General features: G+C 42.8%; 2 protein-coding genes across 2 annotated transcripts; one reads left to right on the top strand and one right to left on the bottom strand.

Moving 5' to 3' along the window:
* Positions 1–2,459: 2,459 nt before the first annotated feature.
* yipf4 (Yip1 domain family, member 4) lies at positions 2,460–7,828 on the bottom strand. The gene is made up of 6 exons (XM_070977527.1): positions 7,590–7,828; positions 6,149–6,302; positions 4,824–4,995; positions 3,975–4,052; positions 3,736–3,849; positions 2,460–2,817 (listed from the first exon to the last, which is right to left on the bottom strand). Exons 1-6 carry the CDS (start codon positions 7,645–7,647, stop codon positions 2,680–2,682), a joined length of 714 nt encoding a protein of 237 aa, XP_070833628.1. The 5' UTR covers positions 7,648–7,828; the 3' UTR covers positions 2,460–2,679.
* A 3,157-nt stretch (positions 7,829–10,985) lies between these two features.
* exo1 (exonuclease 1) lies at positions 10,986–23,394 on the top strand. Its single transcript, XM_070978170.1, has 13 exons — positions 10,986–11,146; positions 11,285–11,404; positions 13,864–13,987; positions 14,247–14,384; positions 14,570–14,782; positions 15,182–15,369; positions 15,519–15,621; positions 15,708–15,921; positions 17,288–17,474; positions 19,209–19,764; positions 19,941–20,030; positions 21,589–21,785; positions 23,283–23,394. The coding sequence occupies exons 1-13, from the start codon at positions 10,986–10,988 to the stop codon at positions 23,392–23,394; spliced, it is 2,403 nt and encodes an 800-aa protein (XP_070834271.1).
* Positions 23,395–23,971: the final 577 nt, after the last annotated feature.

Raw genomic sequence — 23,971 nt, 5'->3', positions numbered from 1 at the left:
GACAAAGTTAAAATATTTAAACACGACAGAATTAAACAGCCATTCTAGTTTTTGCTCCTCTGGACACCAGAATGGTTCAGGGTTTTGTCATTTCATGGAATATTAACTCTCTTAAATCATCATCATTTGAGAAGTACAAAAGAAAATGGGACTCACCTTCCACTTGACCAGAATCACACAGCTCACCCTGCACCTTCCCTCCTGAATGCTTCTGACTGAACCAACCTCAGTGGCCAGAGGAAGACCAGCTCTCAGCTGTGCAACCAAAGATCTTTGGCTTAGAGATAAACGATAGATAATTCAGGGCCAAAATTCTGTTGTATACTTATGTTCTGTGTGTCTGCAGCTTTGGATTCTTTTCAGGCCCACACCCCTGCAGCGCAGTGCAGTACTAAGTTAAGGTGGGTATATAGAGGAGCCAACATCATTACATCCTGTCAGCTTGTTAAGAACTGATCCCAGAGCTCTCTCTGCATTGTCCTTACTTTTCTTCTTTCTTCAGTTTTGCTTTGATTACAGCCCTTCAAACCTCTTCTGTAGTGATTCCAGGCTGTCGTCAACATCTCTGTTTATGCTTAGATATGGCCACTCAAGATGAAACATTATTACTATCCCCTACACAACTGTCATTTTTGACTATTTCAACTATTAGAGTGACAACATCAATTAGTAACTTCAGCATGGGATAAACTGAGCCAGCAGATAAAGACCAATCAGAGTCCTGGCCTGTGGTAGAGCCCTCTAGTGGTAGACAGCAGGAAGAAACAAAACCTTCTATGACGCCATTCTCGGGTTTTAACCATCATATGTATTCTAAAATTCAACAGATCGGTTCTTGCTGGCTCTTGTATGTAACTTCGTGTAAAGACTGGGCAATCAGTCCGATCTTTGTGTGATAGACGTGTTACATTTCATGAAATGAAATCAGGTTTTCTCGTCTGCAATATTAAGACTCTGAGTTTACGGTTCCAACTAGACCAGCCATGAATGTTCCACTGGGTCAGTGGGCTTGTCTCTCATGTCCACTGAGCAGATGTTAAACACTGTCCCTGGCCTGCAGTCATGACAGCATCAAACAGTCATTAGCTGCTGGAGGTTTTACTCATGGCTCAGATGGAGAGTTGGTCTCTAGTGAGTTGGCCCATCACTGTGGTCCAGACTGAAATCACTCAGCCCCGGAGGATGAATCCTGCTGACCCTGTTGATTGTCTCAGTTTCCCTGTTGGTCCTCCAGGTTGACATTTTTTGCCTTTCATTAAATATCTGGATGAGTGCTGAATGGATTTACATGAAAAAACGTTTATTTGTGCAATGATTCTCAATGTCTCAATGCCAGATGTTCATGGTGATCCAGACTTTTCCTCTAGCACCACCATGAGGATGGCATGTGATTGAGTGAACTATCTAAACAACCGTTCGATGGACTGTGATGAAATCTGGCCCACACGTTCATGTTCCTGTGAGGGTGAATGGCAGTAGCTTTGATGTATGATCATTTTCATCTAGTGCCACGATCAGGCCAAAATTTCACTTTGGTTTACGACCAAATCCACAGTCAGACATCCTCAGCCGTACGGTTTACTGCTAGTTAGCAAATGTTACAATGCTAACACGCTCCACTATGACAATGGCAGATAGATGCATGCATTTATTAGCATGTTAGCATTTAGCTGAAGACACAGCTATGTCTATATAGCACAGAGCAGCATTACTGTGGACTCTTCAATCTTATTTAGTGGGCATTTTGGAGTATGCCTAATTTTGTGTGACATTACATACTTAAACTCACCTGTAGAGTTTGTATGGATTATGGAATTGGGACACAATTGTTTTTGACTTTATAATTACAAATGAATATTTTTAATTAAGTTTTTTGTGGGTGAATCCAACCTGCTGTGAACATCTTAAAAGTGTTGCAATAATCAATATATTAACTGCATCGTAAAATACAGCAATCAGTCAGGAAACACTATGTGTTTAAGTGACAACTAAGTGTGAATTTACTGTAATTATTAAGCAAAGGGTTATATTCCTGTATCAAACTGGTGACAAACAGGACACGGGTGGGAAAACAAGGCACCACATTTAGTAGACAATGGTTTCTATCAGTGACTGCCCGAGTTGACCTGCTTCTGCTGCTGACGTCCATTAAAAAAAAAAAAAAAAAGCCTGTGGAAAAGCAGAAACGGACACTTCTCATAGTACATACAGTGCGTAACAATGAAGAACATTATGCTCAACAATCTCTTTATTTCTGTCTGTGTGGTGCTGTCTCTTTCCTCAAATTCTTCCTTGGACGTATACACACAAATATTTGGCACCACATTCTTCAGCACAAGAAGAGTAAAAAACAATCATTAAATTAATATGCAACCCTGCGACTAGTTCCTGCTCATGATCTACGGGTAAATGCAGGACTACGGGACTGTACTGCACTGGAGAATGTCTGCATACAGAGGTTTAAGCTGTAAAACCATATGCATTTTATTGACCAAGACATGAGGGACAAAACTATATACACTGATATATATCCCCAACATCCCCACCATCTAATCTGAATGGAGTTTAAAAAAAGAAATAAACACCTTTTTAAAAAATCCTGGTTCCATAGTTTGACTTTTTTCTCCCTTGCTCCAGGGTCACTGTCCATGAAAAGGTCCACAGTTTCAACTCGTCCAGTCACACACCAGTATATAGTGATAGGAAGTAGATATACAAAAGGAAAATGGGATAGATGAGAAGGGGCTTCTTCGTTTTAAATTCATCTCCGACGAGCAGCGATGCAGCACTGTAAGCAGCCCAGAACACTCCAAACAGCTGGAAGACAGAACAGACAGTCATTATCTGTGACTGAGAAGAATCGCTGAGCGCAGATCATTTTAAGCAGTGTGACGGAGGGTGTTGTTTGTAGGAGAGTCACACTCACAGAGTTGCTCTTCCTGAGTGTGTTTTGATGCTGTTTTTGGACAAATGAGAGCCATCCTGGGAATCTGTGCACATCCTCTGCAGACACACTTCAGCTGTGTGAAAATAACCTCACCTGGAAGTGTGCGTGCATGTGCCACATGACTGAGTATGACCTGAGCTGAGGGTAGGTGTAACCTGCGGTCTCGACCGGGGTCAGGATGTTAGACTGGCGTGCAGGCAGATTTGTGGTGATTGGAGCACTTCCTTGGCTACAATACAACAATCAAGATCTTTTCAACACTTCTCTGCCAGCAGTGAGTGAACCAGCAGGTGATGAGCTCTGAGTCTCGTGTAGACCAGAGCGCAGGCTCATCCAAGCTGTTCACTCCAGTTAGTGTGCTCACGCCTGCAAACTCAAGTGGGGTGAAAAAGGTGCCAGTTCTGACACCGTCCCCCAGCCGTCCATAAGCAATTCCTCATTTATTCTTCTTTAGTCAGCAAAAAGTCTAACTTTTTCTTCTGGTTCCTTCAGTGTGAGGATTTGCTGCTTATCTTTATATCACTGGAAACTTTGGCTTTGGACTGATAAATGGACAAAACAACAAAAAAGTTACCTCACCTAATGAAATTAAAAATGACAGAAAGCAGTATGTGTGGGTGTTTTGATGCACATCACATGTTACTGACTATGATTCCTTCACAAGTGAACCATTTTATGCACAATGGGGTTTGATTCTCCCTGCTTGCAACTAGTATCAACCACACAGTCTATCCAATTTAAGTTTATGTGTACACAACATGAAAAAGAAAAGACTGTCTCTCACTCACTTTGATAAGTGTAGAAACCACCTCAAACCCTCCGATCACTAAGAGCAGAGGGGCTATGACGATGAGAGGAAGAAGGGAATATCCAATCACTCCAAGAACCTGGCCGAAGGACACCTGCTCGACAGAACAAGACTCCATCACCAAATGTTTCTTTTACCAGAGCGTCAGAGCGAGTCAGAGTCATGTCTGACTGTATTCTGACTGGCTGCAGAAAGTGATGGGGTGTCAGCTGCACTTACCTCACCACCAAGAACCCGAGCCAGCAGGAAGATTGTTAGTGATCCAAATATCCAGATGGTGATGATCCAAGATACAACCTATGGAATGAAAACTGAGTTTAGTGACAACGTGGAAAACTGTGAGAAGTTACCACAATTTTGTGCCATCCATACTGTAAGAAGGACGGAACAGCTCCACAAGTTTGTGACGGTAAATTCTGACATCTTTAAATTGAAGCAGCTTACTTTGAATTTCTGTACATTTAACTTAAGTACGTAAACAGGTGAGCATTCTATCCTTGACTGTGACTGATGCAAATGCTCCTGAGACACACTTTCCACTGATGGAACTAAAGGAATGTAACATAATGTGTATCCATCACCACAGAGTGGTGCTTCCACAGTTCTTTTCACGATGTGGGAAAGAGTTCCTGGAACTAAATGTGAGCGCTGCTGAGGGGGTGACACTAACGGAAATGCAAGTTCCAAGTGCTGTCAGGGGTTGGTGGCAGAACTGTCAGTTGTGACCTGGTGAGCAGATGTTTGTTGCATCACAAAAAAGATGATTACAACAAACACAACAGTTACCACCACTGTACAACAGCATCAGGACAACAAACAAGTCAGCAGAACGAGAGCCCTGGATTCACCATGAGACAACGTGAAAGAATATCAATGGCTGCCGTCTGTCCCCTTTTGTTCAATTCAAATTCAAAGAAGACCCTGATGCCAAACCTCACACGGTTCTTACAAGTTCAGTTAAGCTAGTTCAGTTCCTGCAGTGGGAAAGGGCTAACAGACAGTCCTGGAACAGTGTGGATGAATTCATGAGAGCAGATCAAACAGTGGTGTTCATTGTGTCCTGCTTACCCTGAACTGTCCATAGATGGAGATCATGGAGAAGAGCAGCACCACGGCAAGAGGGCCCCAGAAGTCCGGGTTGTCTCTGACCACCTGCCGGTTGTAACCCAGCGATGGCATTGGCATCAACACACATCGAATCTTGTAATAGATGTCCTTCAGGTCAATGTCCAGCTCCTCCCTACTCACACAGACAACATCATTAAGACAGAGGCTTTGCATTGACACTGACGAGGGAGATGAGATGTGTTTATCAAAGAAAAATAGAAAGTAGCAACAAGTAGGGCCACATCAGCAGGACTGACGCTGATCTTTATGTCACAATTCATTGCTTTGGGATTAACATGTAGTCAGGGTTAAGTTTTGTCAGTATATTCAGCTGGTAAAAAAAAAAACTCAGGAGCTGTGTTTGGCTCTCGAGGAGCTGCAGCATGTATTTTCTGACGAATCATACTGAACACTCACTGGAACATTAATGGTTTACTGCACTCTGACAGCACACCTGCCTGTCCTGAACACAGTCTCACCTGCGCTCAATAATGCTGACTCAGTTGAAAATGAACCACCAAGCACACTGTGACTGGTTTTGTTCTTGAGCCTATAGGATATATAGGTCAGATTGTTATTGTACTTTCAGGGGTCTTAGAGGGTAAGTGCCAACGTATGTGAAGGAATTACCTAATAAAACATGCTGACTTGACATTAGGCCACTCTGGGACACGAAAGAAAACTGGGTCCCCAGGTGCCGGTCGGATAGCAGCCCACCACTCCTGGTCTGCCGCAGAGGAAGGACGACCAGGATGGGTTAAAGGCGGGGGACAAATTTCACCAATGCATAGTGTGTGCAGCGTGTATGTGATGTGTGACAAATAAAGGGGATTGTCCCTCTGATTCTTTTTCTGATTCTTAGAATTTTGGTTTGGATTACTTTTCCAGCACTACCCTTTAATACTAATAAATTAAACTGCCATAACATTCCAAAGAGGGTGGCCATGATATGTGAGTGAACTCTGCGGTGGAGACGCACTAAGTGGATGACAAATATCAGCACAACACCGCCCACTCGTCATTAAAGCTACTCAGCTTGTAGGCATGTCTGTAGTATAGCGGTGTAGTCTGACAAGTGTACCTCAGAGATGCATGATAAATTAGAGTGTGCTGGCTTTGAATGCACTGAGGCAGTTCCTGTGCAGATCTTTTGTAGCAGCCACTCAGAGGACTGTGTGAACAGTCAGATTCACCACACACAGCCAACTGGCTGGGAACAGATGACACTTGACAAAAGTCATGCTTTTATGAGTTATGAGTTTAGAAAAGACACGGCATGTACTCACAGAAGAGGTTTGCTCTCTTCACCGTCATCCTCCTCCACCTCCAGCAGCCAGCCGTAGCCTCGCTGCCTCAGGAAGGTGGTGGCATATGGATCTTTACCGCTCTCAGCGCCCATGTTTAGTTTGATGTCCGGGGCACTGATGGTGCCGCTGAGCTCTGTGGAGAACATGTTCGTTTGATCACACACATAAACAACTATTACTGTCCACCTGTATGCCGACATTGTTCCACTGATGTTGGTTACGTCTGTGGAAGCACGTCAGACATGTCATTTAGGTCGGGATCGACCGATTGTATGGACAAGCAGAACGAGTCAAAAACAGACTGGAAGGCGAGTCCTTCAAGCCTCTCAATGCAGATTCAGACCAAAGCAACAGGTAGCGCTTCAGTGTTGATAATAGTGTTCATTTTAGTCAGTCCATTGTGCTGCCCTGTTGAAATAAGCACAAGCTGCTGTTGTTCAAGAAAGAACAACAGGTCAGAGTCTTATGATGGAGCATTACTGACATGTGTTATCTATTTCTGTTATTTATTTCTTCTGATTAACAATATATAACTATCTAAATTCCTTGACTGTTACAGGAATAAGTAGAGCCAACGAGTCTCTGAATTCTGTGGACCACTTCACACCTGTTATGAAAGCATACAGACACAGTCCTAAATCGACTCCATTTGTTTAATCATTCTATTTTGTGTTTTATCTAGTCTGCTTTGGTTATTATACATAAGCTGGCCTTGTAGGTGCACTCGTTTCTCACCTACCTCATTTCTTTTCGGGATTTATGAGAAATATTTGCTTTAATGTTGTATTTTCCATTTGGGATCAATAAAATATTCTATCTGTTAAACTAAATACATTGCAGTTAACATGTTTACAGAATTCCATGGATTTTTAGCTTGATCAAAGCACCTAGCTGGTCATGTTCTTATGACATCTGTATTCATAAGGTTTGTTATCGTCTGCTATGGTCTCTGACGTTACGTAAGGTGGTGGAAGGTTTGAGAGTGACCCCACTGTAAACAAGTGGTGGGTTACGTTTGGGGCAAGACAGATTGCCATTAAGCTTCGACACAGGGCTAACTGACTGGCAGAGCAACCCTTTAATATCAACTTGAACAATAAGCAGGGTTTAACGAAGCCTCCTATTTTTCAGTGATCTTCATTTGTTACGTTCGTCGACGATACGTCTCAGTGCTGCAACTAACGGTAGTCAGCTAGCTAACGATAGCATTCTCACCTAATCACGCACAGTAATGTCAACGTTAGCATTTTCGAGTAACACCGTGTCGGCCCACACCTCGAAACTATTTCAGACTAATAGCAGACAAATAAACTTGTACCTGAGGGATTGTGTTGCATTATGACAACTAAAATAAGACACGTAAACAGTGTTTGGCTCTTTCAGGCCTGCTAGCCGTGGAGCTGTGCTGGCGTTAGCCTACCTTCAGCCTCTGTCGAGGAGACGAACGTGAAATCTCCGTTGGTGGGAGAGAACTGCATGGTTGATTTTATATTACGACCGCGCGTTTCAGGGAGAAAGAAATGGCATTTAAATGAACGGTCCGTGAAATATGTCGGGAAGCCTTGGTAACGCTGTCATTGATCACAGCTCAGGAGTGAAGTTAAACTATCGCATTTTGTTTTCGTTCCGCCTGTCACTTCGGGGGAAAGCAGGAAGTGCAGAGGAAGCTGGGAAAGGAGACACGTCGTAAGATGCGTTCATGTCACATCGTGAAGCTGGGACATTGGAGCACTAATAGAAATTACAGCTCAACCGATAAATATGGTTTGTGTAAAATCATACCTTCATATTTTTGTATAATTAGTGATTTTTCATAATATGACACCATTGTCTAAATTTTGACAGGTATTTTTTGTTGAGAAATTGTTAAAGAAACAACAACTTTCATAGCTGAGTCAGGCTGAGAAACAGGTAAAGAAATGATGCCAAATATTAATGTTAATCAAGATCTAGATTAGTTAAATTATTCTGTTTGTGGAACAGTTTAGGTGATGTGAGACAGTTAGTTCAGAGGAAGAGACTTAAAAGAAAATGGTACCTTGGCAGACAAAAGAGTGTGAAAATACACAAGTCTGTGGTGTTCAAAAAGACTCATAATATCAAGTTTACAAGCAAATGTAAGGAAAACAGCTACATTGCAGAGGGGATGGGGGAGGGATATGGGGAATGATAAGAGAAATTAATGGAATGAAATGCAAATGTGGATATCCAATCTTAGTTACTGATGAAACTATAGCTGCAACAGATCAAGAGAAAGCAGAAACACCTGTAAAAACCTTTTTTAGAGTTAAAAGGGAAGGATGAAGAGGGGAGAAGCTACAATAGAGAGAATGAAGACAGATTGTTGCTAAATGAAGATACAAATGATGTATTAAATATTCCATTCACAATCGTAGTGCAAAAACAAGGAGAAAACAAGACAAAGACCAAATTTGTTATGTGATGATAAATCATACTTGAAATATGTAATTAAGTGTGGGAAAAGGGAAAGTTGGCACAAAACTGGAACCTGTGACAATACCAATCTGTAAACCAGGGAAAGACTGCGGTAATCCAGGGAATTAGCAAGCAGTACCTTTTACATCCCATTTCTCTAAATCAGTCTGAAGAAAATGATGTATGACACCAAGCATCTAACATGTTATACTGAAATGAGAATACATGAATCAAAATATCATGTGTGATTCAGGAGAGGTGGAAATACAAGGGGTCAAATTCATCATCTAAACAATCATATCAAACCCACAGCAAAACTTTCCAACTTTCAAATTCTGCCACTGTGGGCATTTCTATTTGACTGACACAGTTTCACAATCAATCTAGTCTGTGGGACATCCACCTCCCCTATCAATATTATATGTTTTACTTAGGGAACAAAATGACTTTATAAAGATATATTATATAAGATATATTTCTGGCGACTTAACGAGATACTTGTGTGACATGTGCATGCAAAAAATGGTTACTGAGCATAAGAACTAAACAGGGTTATTCAGCCATATACCTTTGAGACTGCTTTTCATATTTTAATCCACCATTATTAATCTAGCCAAGATTGTGTACTTGATAAACGAGAAATCATTAAAATATCAGATCAGATGTGCGCCCTCCCACAAGCGGCATGCCCTCCTCTGCAGGCTGGCATAACTCGATATATGTATCGGCGTGTCGCTTCTCACAAAGAGGCAAGGGCGGGGAAACGAACTGTGCATGTGGCACACGAGACAGCAGGGGTGTGTGGATGAGTCTCGATCAGCTGATGATAAGACGATTGCAGCTGGTGTGGGAGAAGCTGGGATGACAGTTACCACTGAGAATGAGCTGTGCCAAAGTAAACAAGCAACTGAACCTTAGCCAACAACAATGTAAACATGGGAACGTGACATAGCGGCCAGATCATGGAGCGCACTCGCTTTCCCTCCGTAAACCCCTCCTCTTCCGTCCATCTGGCCAATAGCGGTCGCTCATACTGAACGACTTCTTTTGCCGCTAAAACCAAACTCGCTCTGTGTTAACCGATATATAATATCAAGAAAAAGAAACTCGCTCTAGCTTTTGTCCCCTGCAGTGTGGACAAAAGTAACGTCGACAGCAAGGAAGTAAGTTTGAATTCGGTATTCACTGAACTGAACTTTACATTAGCTTTGTGTGTTGTCGTGGTCAGTGTGTGCTGTCTCCATGGACATCGGTTCCGGTCACCGTTTCAGCTTTTCATGTTAACTTTACCTCATTAGATTTCTGCCTCAACTACTAGAATTATAAGAAATCATCACGTAAATCATATAAGAAATCATGCTCTGCGCTCAAAAATAAGTCTTAAATGGAAAAATTTTAAGTTTCGTACGAAAGTCGGCGCACAGATGTCTCCCAGACAGGCCTTCACTTACCTGAAAGCTCAACCTGGGCTGTGCGGTGTTAGCTGGCGTCACTTCTCTGTTGTGTTTGGGTGGATGATAATCACTGAACCTGAAAACAGGACGCGGGGAAGTGATGCACTACATTAGGCTAACGAAGTATTTCCGTTTCGCAAGTTGCTGTAATAATTTTACTGTCCAGATTTCTTTATTCAATTTAATGCAAAGTATGACAGGATTGCATCTCCATCTGAGAGCTGCATCTTCATTCATACAGTAGCTCTAAGCAGCTGCTGCCATTAAATAGAAACATACACCTGCACACACCGTGATCGAACCAACACAACACACGACAGCTGACCTAACCCTGTACTGTTCTCCCGTGTGAGCTTGTTACCTGGCCTGTATTCACTGTTCTCACCTTCCTCGTGTTGTTCTGTTCGTGGTTTGTGGCACGCTCTCTATTTTTCCAGTAACTGATTTGGAAGCAGTAACTCAACCGTAGCCCCTCTTCCGTTCATGGAGGACAATGTCAACCTGGTCTGCGGAAAAGAGAATAAACCAGAGCGTCTTAGTTGCTTGTGAAGATGTGTGATTCCCAATTCACTTTCATCTCGCGCCTAATGTTTTGTCTGATTTTTGTGGGGGGTGCAGGAAGCTTGTCTGTCAAGGTATTTGTCACTTGCTGCATGCAGTCAAATGTAACTCAATGAAAGATTCATTTGGTTTAAGATGTGATAAACAGTTGTTAATGTGGGCTCGTGCAACCTTTTAGTTATCTTTTAGATGAGGCCGTTGTAGGCATGGGAAGAAATAGTCTTAATTGTCTATGTTATAAATAACAGGCTTTCTGAGTGGTAGATATACCTTTCCCATTGAAAGCATGACCGGTTGTTTATATCTATATTTTCCTGATTCATTTACAGTTTGAGAATCAGTGTGGCTCCAATCAGCAGCTGGAAATGGGCATCTCTGGACTGCTGCAGTTCATCAAAGATGCAGCCGAGCCCATCAGTGTGAAAAAATACAAAGGCCAAACCGTGGCTGTGGACACATACTGTTGGCTGCATAAAGGAGCGTTCTCATGTGCTGAGAAGCTCGCTAAAGGAGAGCCAACTGATCAGTAAGCATCTTTATTTTTCTCACAGAGTGAAGAAACAAAGTTCTGAAATACTGCGTGTTGATATTTACTTTGTAATCTTCTTTAATGAGGGCTGAATGTCCAGAGCTGATACTGGCGTTTTCATCTGTTCAATCCTAGGTATGTGTGGTACTGCATGAAATTTGTGGACATGCTGTTGACCTTCAGAGTCAAACCAATTCTGGTGTTTGATGGACGCAATCTGCCTTCAAAACAAGAGGTGGAAAAAGCTCGCAGAGAGTGAGTATTCAACTTGGATGTGTCTGAGTGTATGGATGCACAGTACGTACATGTCCTGTCATCTACGACCTCACAAGTCCCAGAATGCTTTTGAGTTCCATACTGAAATCGAATTCATATAGTGGGTTTTTTGTGATTTTTTAGTTTGTCCTTAAGACATTTTCCACTGTAAATGCATATCAAAGTGATCACCAAAGCACTGATCCCAGAGCTGATAAATGGTTGCACTTTTCATTGCATGCAAACACACGATAGAAGTGTGAGCTGTCTTGCTTTAAAATGTTATAGCTGGAGCTAACAGCTGATCGTGCACTCTGAGCTAACTGGGAGGTTTGCCCCTCCAGATGATGAACTTTTTTCATCCCTTACTTTTGTGCTTCGTGTTTAAGGCACAAACACAGCTCCTCATGTTGATCCCCTCAGAAACTGCCAGTCACTCTGGTTTGCTTTCTGCCCCGTGTGGGGGTCCAAGCAACTGCACTCACCTATAAGACAAGCAGATATAATACATCTCATTGTTTGGAATATCTCGAACAAGACTCAAAGAAGTTTTAATCAGCTCACGGGACTGATTATTAAATGGATGATATTCAAATGATCACAGTAGCGATACAGCTTTTTGCAACTTAACTTCATGTTAGCTTAAAATAAGAATATGTTATTGTGGTCAGAAAAGAATGAAACACTGCCAAATGAAAATAAGGTGAAAGGAGAGGGAAAATGTTTGGATCTACCGCAGAGCAGAAAAAGGATTTCCCTTGGCCAAGTTTCCAGGAGGCTCCGGAAAAGACTTGAAGAGACGACCCTTCAATAATGAGCCCTTTTCTTAAGTGATGTCTGCTCACTGATGGTAGTTGTGCCCAATGACCCGAATCTGTTGCGTTCTGTTAAAGAATCAAGAAATCTTTTGGATTCTAGCTTATAGTTGTTACACAGCCTCTCATGTTTGTTTGTGCTGATCACTGCTTTCCACTGCCCACAACTCACTGAGCACACCTTTGAGTCGTTCTTGGGCGGCCTTGACCCAAACCCAGCTCCAGATTGTCACACACACACACACACACACACACACACACACACACACACACACACACACACACACACACACACACACACACGCCAGCTGTTGTACAAACCATCTGCAAGAAAAACACAGACACAACCTGAGCTTCGTGTAGTACATCCTCTCTGCTGGACTCAAACTGTTAACTTATGGTCCTTCAGAATGAATGAATGTTTCCCATTACTCAGAACTCTGTTAAACAGCACATCATCACATTCAGCGCCTCATTTTGCAAGCTACTGTAACTGTGGGACCTGTGGTTTCCATGGGAACGCAGCAGCTGAGGCCTTTGCCGTACGGAAGTGGGCGCGGTTTCATCTGAAGTGGGTTGGAAAAACAACAGACTCACTCTGGATACGTCCTCCTGGGACGAGTTCACATTAATGCCCATACTGTTGGATGATCAATCGATTAGTCCACCGAGAGAAGTTTACTTTGTTGTTGTTGTTTTATCATTTATGTCATTCCTTAAGCAAAAACATGCTGAACACTCTGTTTCCAGCATCTGTGGGTCCCTGTAAACTGAATATGTTTGGGTTCTGGACTGCTGGTTGGGCGCAGCAAAGAATTTGAAGACATTGTCTTGGTGTTGCCGGACTGCTGCTCCTCCTTGGTCTTTTTTTTTTTAAATTTATTTACTATTTTCTGACATTTTAGAGAGCAAAACATTAAAGGATTAATTTAAAAGAACGATCAACAAATGAATCAAACGTAATTGTAAGTTGCTGCCCCGAGATCACGTGTGGAGCCATGTGTGAAGATCCAGTGAGTGGCAGTGAGGCTGAAGGAGATAGAACAGGTGAGAATGCACCATCATTCACACAGAGACAAGCTCCTCAGAGAGTACTGGAAAAGAAGGAAATGACACAGAATGTTACGTTGTCATCCGGACTTTCTGTGAAGCACTGATGGCCTGTGCCAAATGGTGTTTTTCATACCTGCAGACAGAGCAAGCTTTGTCTGAAGAACTGCATTCCGACACAGTAACAGTGCAACATTGTTTGTGTGTGACAGTGCAGAGAGGAATGTACAGACCTGCAGACGGGTGAGACCAAGAAAGCCCTCCAGAAACAAATGCTTGAACATTAAGCACTAAAAGACGTCCAAAACCTTTTTGTTGTCCTGAAGGAGGAAGCGAGGCTGTGTCTGTGGCTGTCCTACTTTCTACTACTTTCTCTTTGCTGCCACAGTGTCTCTACCCCCAGCTGACACTCACACGGCTTCACCAAAAAATCTGAGCCTTTTCCAAACACATTTGTCTTTTGTAGGTTTTAGAACATTGTCAGAAACATAACCATCAGTTTTAATTCTCTTTTAGTTTCGATATCTGACTCTGACTGTCATTGGAAATTCTAAAGTGTTGCATTGTTAATTGTTTCATTCATGTACCTCTCAGCCGCAGAGAAGCCAACCTTCAGAAGGGCCGACAGCTGCTACGTGAAGGCAAAGTGTCTGAGGCCAGAGACTGTTTCACCCGCTGTGTTAACATCACCCCAGCCATGGCTCATAACCTCATCAAGGTGAGGACTTGCCCTCGAAAAGCCCGTGATTCCAGCCATCGGTCGAGGAGACCCAAGTCGATTTGCATTTTGTCAGTTGAATCAATGCACTTATGTCGTTGTACCCAGAACGACGCAGTGATACATTTGGCCGTTTGAACCCTACAGACACATTCCTTGCTCTTTGTTACTTGATTTCATTCTTTGTGGTTACATCCAGCAAGCTTTCATCTTGGTGAAGTTTGTCTTTTGGAAATGTTTGTCTTGTTTTTTAAACCAGGCTGCGAGGGCAAGAGGGGTGGACTGTGTTGTGGCTCCATATGAAGCTGATGCTCAGTTAGCTTACCTCACTAAATGTGGTTTGGCCCAGGCTGTCATCACAGAAGACTCGGACCTGCTGGCATTCGGCTGCAAAAAGGTATCACATGTTCGAGCCAGGTGGCGCACTTTCAGCTGCACACATGTATAAACACAGAGGAAGCCTGGTGGTCGTATGGAGAAGGGTTAAGTTTTTCGACAGAAAGCAAACAGAAATGGCCAAATGAACTGCTACTCACATATAGCCAGCAACACAATAATCAATTGTTTTTCACAATCATCCAGGTCATCCTCAAAATGGACAAACAGGGCAACGGCTTGGAGATAGATCAAAATAACCTCGGCCGCTGCCGCTCTCTGGGGAACGTTTTCACTGAGGAGAAGTTTCGCTACATGTGCATCCTCTCTGGCTGTGATTATCTTCCCTCCCTGCACGGCATCGGCCTGGGCAAGGCCTGCAAGCTCCTGCGGCTTGCCAAAGACCCCGATATCCTAAAGGTGAGACCAGGGCCGAGGCAGTGAGGTCGCATTATGCTATTTGAAGTTGGGATTCCAAAAGTGTAACAATAAGTCCATAAATAGACATGTACAGCATAAAAGTTCTCATTTTAGAAAATACTGTTTTGTATGTTTTAATGTACATTATTACATACAAAACATAAAGTGTTACAGTATATATTGTAGATAAGATTTCAAAATCCAACACAATTTTGAATAATGGTAAAAAGTTGTTGACATAGTTGCTGTTACATTTTAATAAAACATTCAGAAATGTATCCAGAAAGTAAGTCAGAAGTTGTCAGTAATTGCATTAATTCCAGCACTCGCATAAAAATGATGATGTTGCAGCAGTAACTTGCAGCAGTGTCACAGTGATGAACCATTTATTGTTGTCAGGTGATCAGAAAGATGGGCCAGTACCTGAAGATGAATCTAGTCATCCCTGAACAGTACATCGAAGGATTCATCAGAGCCAACAACACCTTTCTCTACCAGCTGGTGTTTGATCCTATCAGGAGGAAGGTTGTGCCCCTCAACCCCTACCCAGAGGACATCGACCAGGCCACCCTCAGCTACGCCGGACTGTATCCTCCTGTCCTGAATCACACGTCGTCTTTGTCGACAATGAACGTGTTTTGGTGCCACTCTCAGTTGTGTTTGATTTAGAATGGTTTGAAATCAGGCTTTCCTCTCCATCACTTACATAGTATTTAATCCTTGATGTTGAATCCAGTAATCTAGGAGACGACAAAGGCCTGCAGATGGCCATGGGAAACCTTGACATCAACACCATGAAGAGGATAGATGACTTTAACCCAGACAAACCCATCCCACAGGTATCAGATCACGATCGCTGAATGGGTTCCTGATGATCGAAATGAAGCATGTTTAATTTAGAACAACTTTGCAAATGTCTTTTCAGCCCTCTAAACCCCGCAGTCACAGCTGGAACGACTCACCGGCTCAAACTGGGCAAAGTATTTGGAGCAGAGGCTTCAAGCCAGCGTGTGCTGCCTCTCCCCAGTCTGCTGCCTCCCCAGACAGGCCTCCCTCCACCAGAGGGAAGGAGAGAGTCATCAGCCTGGACGGAGTGAGGCTGCCCTGCAGAGAGCTGCAGGTGAAGAGACCTCGAGAAGGTAAGCTGTTCACATGTTTTACAGTCCCTGGAGATAGAGCTTTGCTGTTCTCTCTGCACCTCTTCTTTCTTTTTATTTTCGTCCATGTTGCTTCAAGTTAGTCCTTCTTTTTCTTGCTTTTCTTGCATCCTTCTGTTCTTTGCTTTCACTTTCCCTCTCATGCTTAAGTCACACTCTAAACACTTGTTTAATGTGAAGCAGCACCTCTGCAGCACGTGCACGAACATGAACTGCACTAAATGTTTTGGTAAAACTGGATGAAATACAGTCATTTATTATTTTTATTTTTCAGAACCTGGACACAGAGAAATTCTACTTACTGTAGTCTTGCACATTCACACCATCACCATCCACAACCTTGATGAGTAACTAGTAGAAATGACTATTTTAGTGTATTATAATTCCAATAAATACTAAGTATAATGTTAATATATAGTATAGTGTTAGTTTCATGTTAATATATTCATTATGTGACGTTGTGTCTATATTAAAATTTCATATAATACTAATACAGTGCCTGCAACATGCCCTCAGTCCAAAGTTCTGTTACTGTGATTTCCAAAAGCCTTAAAGTTAAAAATGAAACATTTCTTTAATATATAAAGCAAGATTGTTTTTTATTTCTGTCTTTTACAGTTTCAAATGAGCAAAGACGAACAAGGGCCCAAAGCACCCTGCATGCTCAGTGCTTAGTAACTCCACCTGTGACAAGCATCACAGCTGAAAAGGCTTTTTGCAGCGCTGAAACTTCAACATAGCACTTGTGCCAATAGATGGGCAGACAGTTTAAAAAGGGCCGGAGGAGAATTTTTAACCACCTACAAGCTGGATTCAGGGAAACAACTCTCAGAAAAATGGCACTGCTAATATGTTTGTGCTGTACACTTTGGTGGCTCGGGGCCTGATAAAGCTGCAGCCACTGTTTCCTCTGTTTTGGTCAGGTCCTTCTCAAAAGCAAGTTGAATTAAATGAGCTTTTCGGGGTTGTGACAGTCTTCTTCAGTACTCACTGAAGACATTTTCTCACAGTCTTTTACCGTAACCATGAAGTCCGATGATGCATGAGCCCTAAACTGTCTAGCAGGGAAATCGTACGCAGCGGCACCTTTCGCAGATCAAGCCAGGGTTTGTTCTGGTACCACGCCTTGACAAAAGCAGATTAGATCACAGAAATGAACAAACGACAAACAAACTTGATTTAAACTGAGCTGCAGTTTGTGTTTGTGCTGAGAGAATTCAAATTAATGTAGCTCATTATGGATTCACCCAACTCTGGACTTTTTATCCACGCTGTCCTCTTCTGTGAAATGAAATGATCCTCAAGCTGTTATGACATCTGGAGTGTACTTGTCTTTTGTGTCCCGTAGACCCCGGACTGTCGGACCAGGACGTGCTGCAGCAGTACTCAGCCTCCAGTCAGAAGCGACCCAGATCAGATCATCAGTCAGACAAGCCAGCATTAACCAGGCAGTCCCGGCCACACAACCGCTTTGCCACCCTGCTGCAGAGGAGGAACCAGGAGGATGAGGAGAACGGCCAAGTCACATGCAGCAGGTGACGTCTCAGGGACTCGTCATCGTCTCGTGATCAGCTTATTGTTAGACTCATTCTGTGGGTCTCATCTGGACCTCGTGTGCGTAGAAGTTTTGTTCTCACTCAGCATACTCTGTGTGACTGTGTGGATAATAAACATCGACTGTAACCAGTATTGATATAATATCACACTGAAACCATGTGAACACAGGGTAAGCTAGCTAGGCTTAGCGTAACAGTTTGTGAGGCTAATTTCTGAACAGAATAATTACTGAAACAAGTCTTTACTGACATCATCGAGGTGCAAAAGATACACTTAACATCTACCGGACAGTGCACCATCATGAAATACACACAGAATCATGTTACTGTGCTGCATGAGCCTTGAAGCATTATTACAGTTCATGTTGTCAGTGGCTTCTGCACGACTAAGAGCACATCTGCAGCTGTATTCATTAAGCTTCCTTGTGCAACGAGTTGCTGTTAATGACAAAATTCTAAGAAAATTCATAGAATTATGACATTTTCTAAGAATTTCCCCTTACAGATATGACCAGATCCGTGTAAAGATAAAAGTTATTCAGAAGGTATCTTAGCCCTCTAGAGCAAAAAAAACAGCTAAGAGTAGAGAGGAGGACTTTCAAGAGGTTTCAGAGTTTTCTTAAGCAGAGGAGAAAATAGATATGAGACATGAGAAACATTCTTCAAACACTGAATGACAGTAAATTAACAAAACGCTGCAGGTTAGATGGTGCAGGGATAATGCTCGTGTTTGATGTCATTCGAGATGCGCTCACATCTCACACCCACACGATAATGCTCGCACTCATAGAAACTGATGAAAGCTTTTCCCGCATTAATAGATCTATCAAATAGATGAAGTACTGAAGTGACGTTATATTTATTTGCATATGTTTATTTACCATGCACCACTATCAGCATGTGAAGAGTGTAGCCCTGTGTTTCAAACATTTTGCAGGCTGCTTTTAAAGCATAGCTTAAATTGATTCAGACATGCTCATTACATCAAACACCACGTCTCCATACAGGCTAAATTCTGTGATTAAGCCGGGCAGCTTCACTGTCCATTCCATGCCTTGTATCACGCAGACTGCATTTCTTTTTTTTTTTTTAATTTATGTATTTATTTATTTTCTCCGTGGTGGCGCAGATCGTTACTAGTGGAAACAGAGAAGGAAAATACATCGGCTCAGCGTTGAATTGGGAATTCCTGAAAGCTGAATCATTGACATTTAGAGATTCTGTGATTATTATTATTATTATTTCAAAAGTAGAGTTTCTCTCTGCACCTTATTTAATAGATGGGTAATTCAGTTACTTGAATGTTGTAAAAACAGGGACAGCTAAAGAATAAGAGTTTAACCAAGCTGCTGCTCATGATAAATCCTCCACCGAAAAAGGGGGAAAAACGTGGTACAGTACAAGGTGTTTCCGCTGCTTCCTGTTGTTATGACTCCAGCTCTGTACTGCACACGCACACACACACACACACACACACACACACACACACACACGAGAGCAATACCCATCTATTTCTTTCACTCTTTGAAACAAAGCAAATGAGCACATTTCCCAAAATATTGAATTATTCCTTTAAAACGAGGGCTATAATTGTAATCCCAATATTTTCCAAAATAACTGTCATCATTTTTGGCACAGTGATGCAGCCTTGGCATGCAGTAAAGTAAAGATAAGGTCATTATCCTGATCCTGGTTGTGTTTACTCTCATGTAGATTCTTCAGTGGTTCAAGTTCAGCGTCCAGTCTGAGCACGAATGAGTCTGCTCAGGACGATTTACCTCAGCATGTGGAGGCCAGAGCTGAGAGTCCCACTCAGAAGCGCTCCCCCAGCGTCCAGTCCAATGACAGCGATGGTCCCGATGCTCCGTCTATGGACACCCCCAGCCCGCCTCCATCACCAAGCACCACATCTCCCACTTCAACCAGTCAGGGCCTCAGGCTGTTTCACTGGTCAGGCAGCTCCACCTTGACTGAACGATCAAGAAAGTCCAAGTCCACTGCAGGCTTGTCTTCCCTCCAGCAGTTTCAGTACAAGAGGGACACTTCTTCCTCCTTCTCCACAAAGACTCAAAGATCCCCTGGAGACATGTCACTCCCATGTCCACCCTCCACTGACAGAAACCCAGAGGACAAGGCTGACCTTCCAGAGTCCCCTCTGTCTCAGGACAGCGCCTACTTCTCTCAGTCACAGCCCTCCCTCACTTCCTGCCACAAAGAGGAAGTCCCCACCTACGGCTTCCCCACCTCCTACCAGGAGGATGCTGCATCTGTACGTTCATACAAATCTCCACTGCATTTAGAAATGTCTATACATCCCTTGTGGTTGGGTCAGCCTTCACACATACATCATCATCAGACTTTGGTGGCTCATGAGTAGGTGTGCAGGGAGCTATTTTGGTGCTATTACTTTGTTTTCTTATGTGTGTCTTTCATATGCTTCCTCAGGAAATGAATTCATGCAAAGAGTTGGGGCCAGAGCAGAGACCCACACAGTTAACAGAAGCAGATAAGAAACCTGGCATGCTGAGATCAAAGGTGGGTTTGTGCCTGAGTTCCATCTAACATTTGCAGATGTTTGATTGAACCTTAGTGCTCAGTAGAATTAAAACTATGTATTCTCAGAGCTTCTTTATTATTGGACAGTGGCCAGTTATGACAGCCTGCCTTATAGAGCTGCAAACACTGAGTGAATTTCATTAGCACGCATTAGTCTTCCATGACAGCAAGTTATATGTGCTGGTAATGAGTTCTTTCTACCCTGACAAGCAAATAAACCATGAAATATTACCATCCAACCCATAAACACTTTCATTTGATTGTCGTTACCATCATCCATGCAAATGAAGACACTGGAAGTTGGCCCCTGAGCACTAACTGAGTACTTTATGGGTTGGATCGCACCCATCTTCCACCTCAGCCTTCTTTTTGATCTTCACGACATGCCCGAACAGTTTTGGGACGCTATCATGTTGACAAACTCAGACAAATAACAACCTGACAAAGCACTCAAAACTGCTTCTGTGGTAGTTCTGCTGCTATAGGTGTGTCCAGGACCACATTTACCCATGATGCCACGCACACACACACACACACACACACACACACACACACACACACACACACACACACACACACACACACAGTGAAAACAATTCCAGCCATGCTGGTAAAAATGACTTGTCTGTACATGTGTTCAAAGTCAGAAAGAAATGAAATACATATTTAGTCAATGATTTCTTGGGTCAGTACTGGAAAGCAGACAGTATAGAGGCCTAATCATAGAATATAGTCTCTATGGAGACGTGGTGTAATTCAGTTCACTGTCACTGTTCACATGCTGATAGTTGTTAGATTTATTTGCATGTGTTTATTTACCATGCATGTCATTTTAGTACTTCATCTATTTTATAGATCTATTAATGGGGGAAGCTTTCATGAGCTTTCCATGAGTACAAGCATTTCATTAACTAAGTGGAAATTCTTAGAAAAAAATCATTACTCCAGGAATTTTCTTCGAATGCCGTCACTCAGAGCAGCTCGTTGCACAAGGAAGCTTTATGAATACGCTTCCTGACACTGGACAGAGCCGGGGGACAAATGGGTTAGAACGACAGTGGATTGATGGAGCTGGAATGTGGTGCAGCCTATGCTGTGGATATTATGCACCAGAGCTATTTCATGATGATCTTTGGCTGTGTTGCAAGTTTTCGGATTCAGTCGGTGATCACAGGTTGTTGTAGAGGTCTCTGCACAGGTATAAGGTACCGAACATGGCAAAACTCACTGTATTGACCTCTGGAAGCCTTACACGGTCACTGTACCCAACTGTTGTTTGACAAGAAACAGTTAGAGCACGAAACTCCCCCTAAAACCTTTCTGTTCGTGCCGATAAAATATATGTCTATATTGATGCGCTGTAGAGGTGTTGGTCAGTGTGTTTTGGAACTCAGGGATAACCACATGCTGCTCTGATTCACATATTCCACATATGTGGGATTGATAATAATTTCCTTTTTGGATAGCAGTAAATGTTTGTGGGTGCTTTCCTTAGTGTTCTAATCTTGTCTCCTGTACATGGTCTTTCTCCCTCCAGGTTTCTGGTCTGTCAAAGCCAAGCTCCAGCAGCCAGGGTCAGGCAGCAAAGGTGCGAGCGCTGGGCCCAGCCAGGGCCAGCGGACTGAGGAAGAAGTCCACGAGTTCTGGGAAGAAAATCCCCTCCCCCAATAACGAGAACAAGCCTGGTGTCCAGGCCACCATCAGCAGCCTCTGGAAGAGCTTCAGCTTCAAAAAGTAAAAGAGAAATACTCAAGTTACTTTGTACAGAATGGAATATTTGATGTCAGTCATATAGAAATTCTAGATCAATTTCACCAGGCTGACTGCATGCGCACCTGAATTACTTAGTAACACCACCATTGGCAAGTATCACAGCTTGTAAAGGCTTTTTGTAGGCAGCTTAGTGTCTTTCAGTTGTTTGGGGGATTTTTGCCCATTCTTCCTTTCAAAAGACTTCTAGTTCTGTGAGATTCTTGGACCGTCTTCCATGTGCTGCTCTTTTGAGGTCTATCCACAGATTTTCAATGATGTTAAGGTCAAGGCACTGTGAGGACCATGGCAAAACCTTCAGTCTGGTGTTTCAGATCTTAATCCTGTTGTAGAAGCCATCCTCTTTTCATCTTCAACTTTATCACTGACAGTGTGACGTTTGCTTCTACAGTTTGCTGGTATATTATTGGATTCATTCTTCCCTCTACCAGTGAAATGTTCCCTGTACCACTGGCTCCAATACAAGCCCAAAGCATGATCAATCCATCCCTGTGCCTGACAGTTGGAGAGGCGTTCTCTTCATGACATTCTGCACCTTTTTTCTCCAAACATATCTTTGCTCATTGCAGCCAAAAAAGTTCTATTCTAATTTCATCAGTCGACCGGACTTGATGTCAAAATGCATCAGGCTTGTTCAGATGTTCCTTTGCAAACTTCTGGCACTGAATTTTGTGGTGAGGGCTCAGGAAAGGTTCACATTGGACCAGTGCACCGCCACTCCAGAGACTGCTAAATCTTTCTGAAGGTCTCTTGCACTCCTATGTGGGGTTTGATGTGTCTTTCCAGTAATTAACAATCTTCCTACACAGTTGTCTCACCCAACTTTGTTTTAGGCCTCATTTCCTTTTTTGGTATTTTGAAGGTGTACATTGTGTATATACAGTATGTGTTCATACATATACACACAGACACACTTTATCAGATAGACCAGTTTAATTGCACGTTAACGCAAATATCTAATCAGCCAATTGTGTGGCAGCAACTCATTTAGTCATGTCGGCATGGTCAGGATGAACATCTGCAGTTCAAACCAAGCATCAGAACGTGATTAAAGTGACGGACCTATCTTAAAAACTGTATACGCTGATCTGAGGTCTGGGTGAGGTGACACATTCTTCTTTTATAAATGTCAATTTATGTGTGGAAAAGACATCCAAATGGGTTTTGTCTGTACACACACATCTGACCCCAGGTCTCAGTCTCAGATTTCTGTGCTCCGCCGCCGCTAAAGCCACTACAAAGACCCCAAAGACTGTTTAATTGTGCATCTTAGAGTCAATGTGCTGTAAAGCGAAGTTGAAGCATTTCATTGATAAAATCTGTTTGAACTTGAATATCAGTGAGGTCTTAAAATGGAAAGTGTTTTCGAAAGGTTTTAGGTATTATATTGAGTTTCAGGATTCCTGCACGCACCCTGTTGTAATGGAACACCTGTAAGACCACCCCTCCTGTGTTTTTCAGAGACGCCCAGAAGATGGCTCCCTGTAAGGATGCAGAGCCCGCATCTCCAGTCAAAGACAACCTGCTGGCCAGCTCGTCTCAGACGGACGTGAACTTAATCACCAGCTTCTGATCGATGCTTGGAATGTCTCACGCAGTGCTGTGCACGCTGCGTGGGAGTGAAGCTTTTAAACATACCATGTATGTCAATGATTTCTCATCAACCTGTTTCTTAGCCTGTAGCTAATAAAGCAACTGTCGTCTGATCCACGTGTATGTTGTGTGTGGTGCTGAGTTTCCTAACAATGCACAAATTGTATGAAGTGAGGTTGCATCACATCTTTTTGCTATTGTCTGTCGCCTCAACACAGCAGTCAAAGAATGTGTCACCTAGCTGTAAGAATGTACAATACATATTTGAGTGTTTACTGAAATACCTGCATGCGAGCTGAGGAATGTGGTAACTACTGGCTTCAGCTGTCAGCCTGACACAGGCTTTTTGCTGTTTTAGCATGTGGAACAGAATCAGTTCTCTCACTTCATAAATGTCAGACTGCGTGTGTGCTCTTACACGTATCTTTACTCATTTTGGTCGAAGGAAATCTCTCAGGTCTGTTTTTGGAATCCTTGCGGTTTGGATGCATGTCGACCTCCACCTGTAGCCTACCTGTAGCAGTATAAGCAAACGTGTCAGATCAAACTGTTTACTC

This window comes from Chaetodon trifascialis, chromosome 13, assembly GCF_039877785.1.
Source record: "Chaetodon trifascialis isolate fChaTrf1 chromosome 13, fChaTrf1.hap1, whole genome shotgun sequence".
Taxonomy (NCBI): domain Eukaryota; kingdom Metazoa; phylum Chordata; class Actinopteri; order Chaetodontiformes; family Chaetodontidae; genus Chaetodon; species Chaetodon trifascialis.
This window is presented reverse-complemented; position numbering and strand designations above follow the sequence as displayed.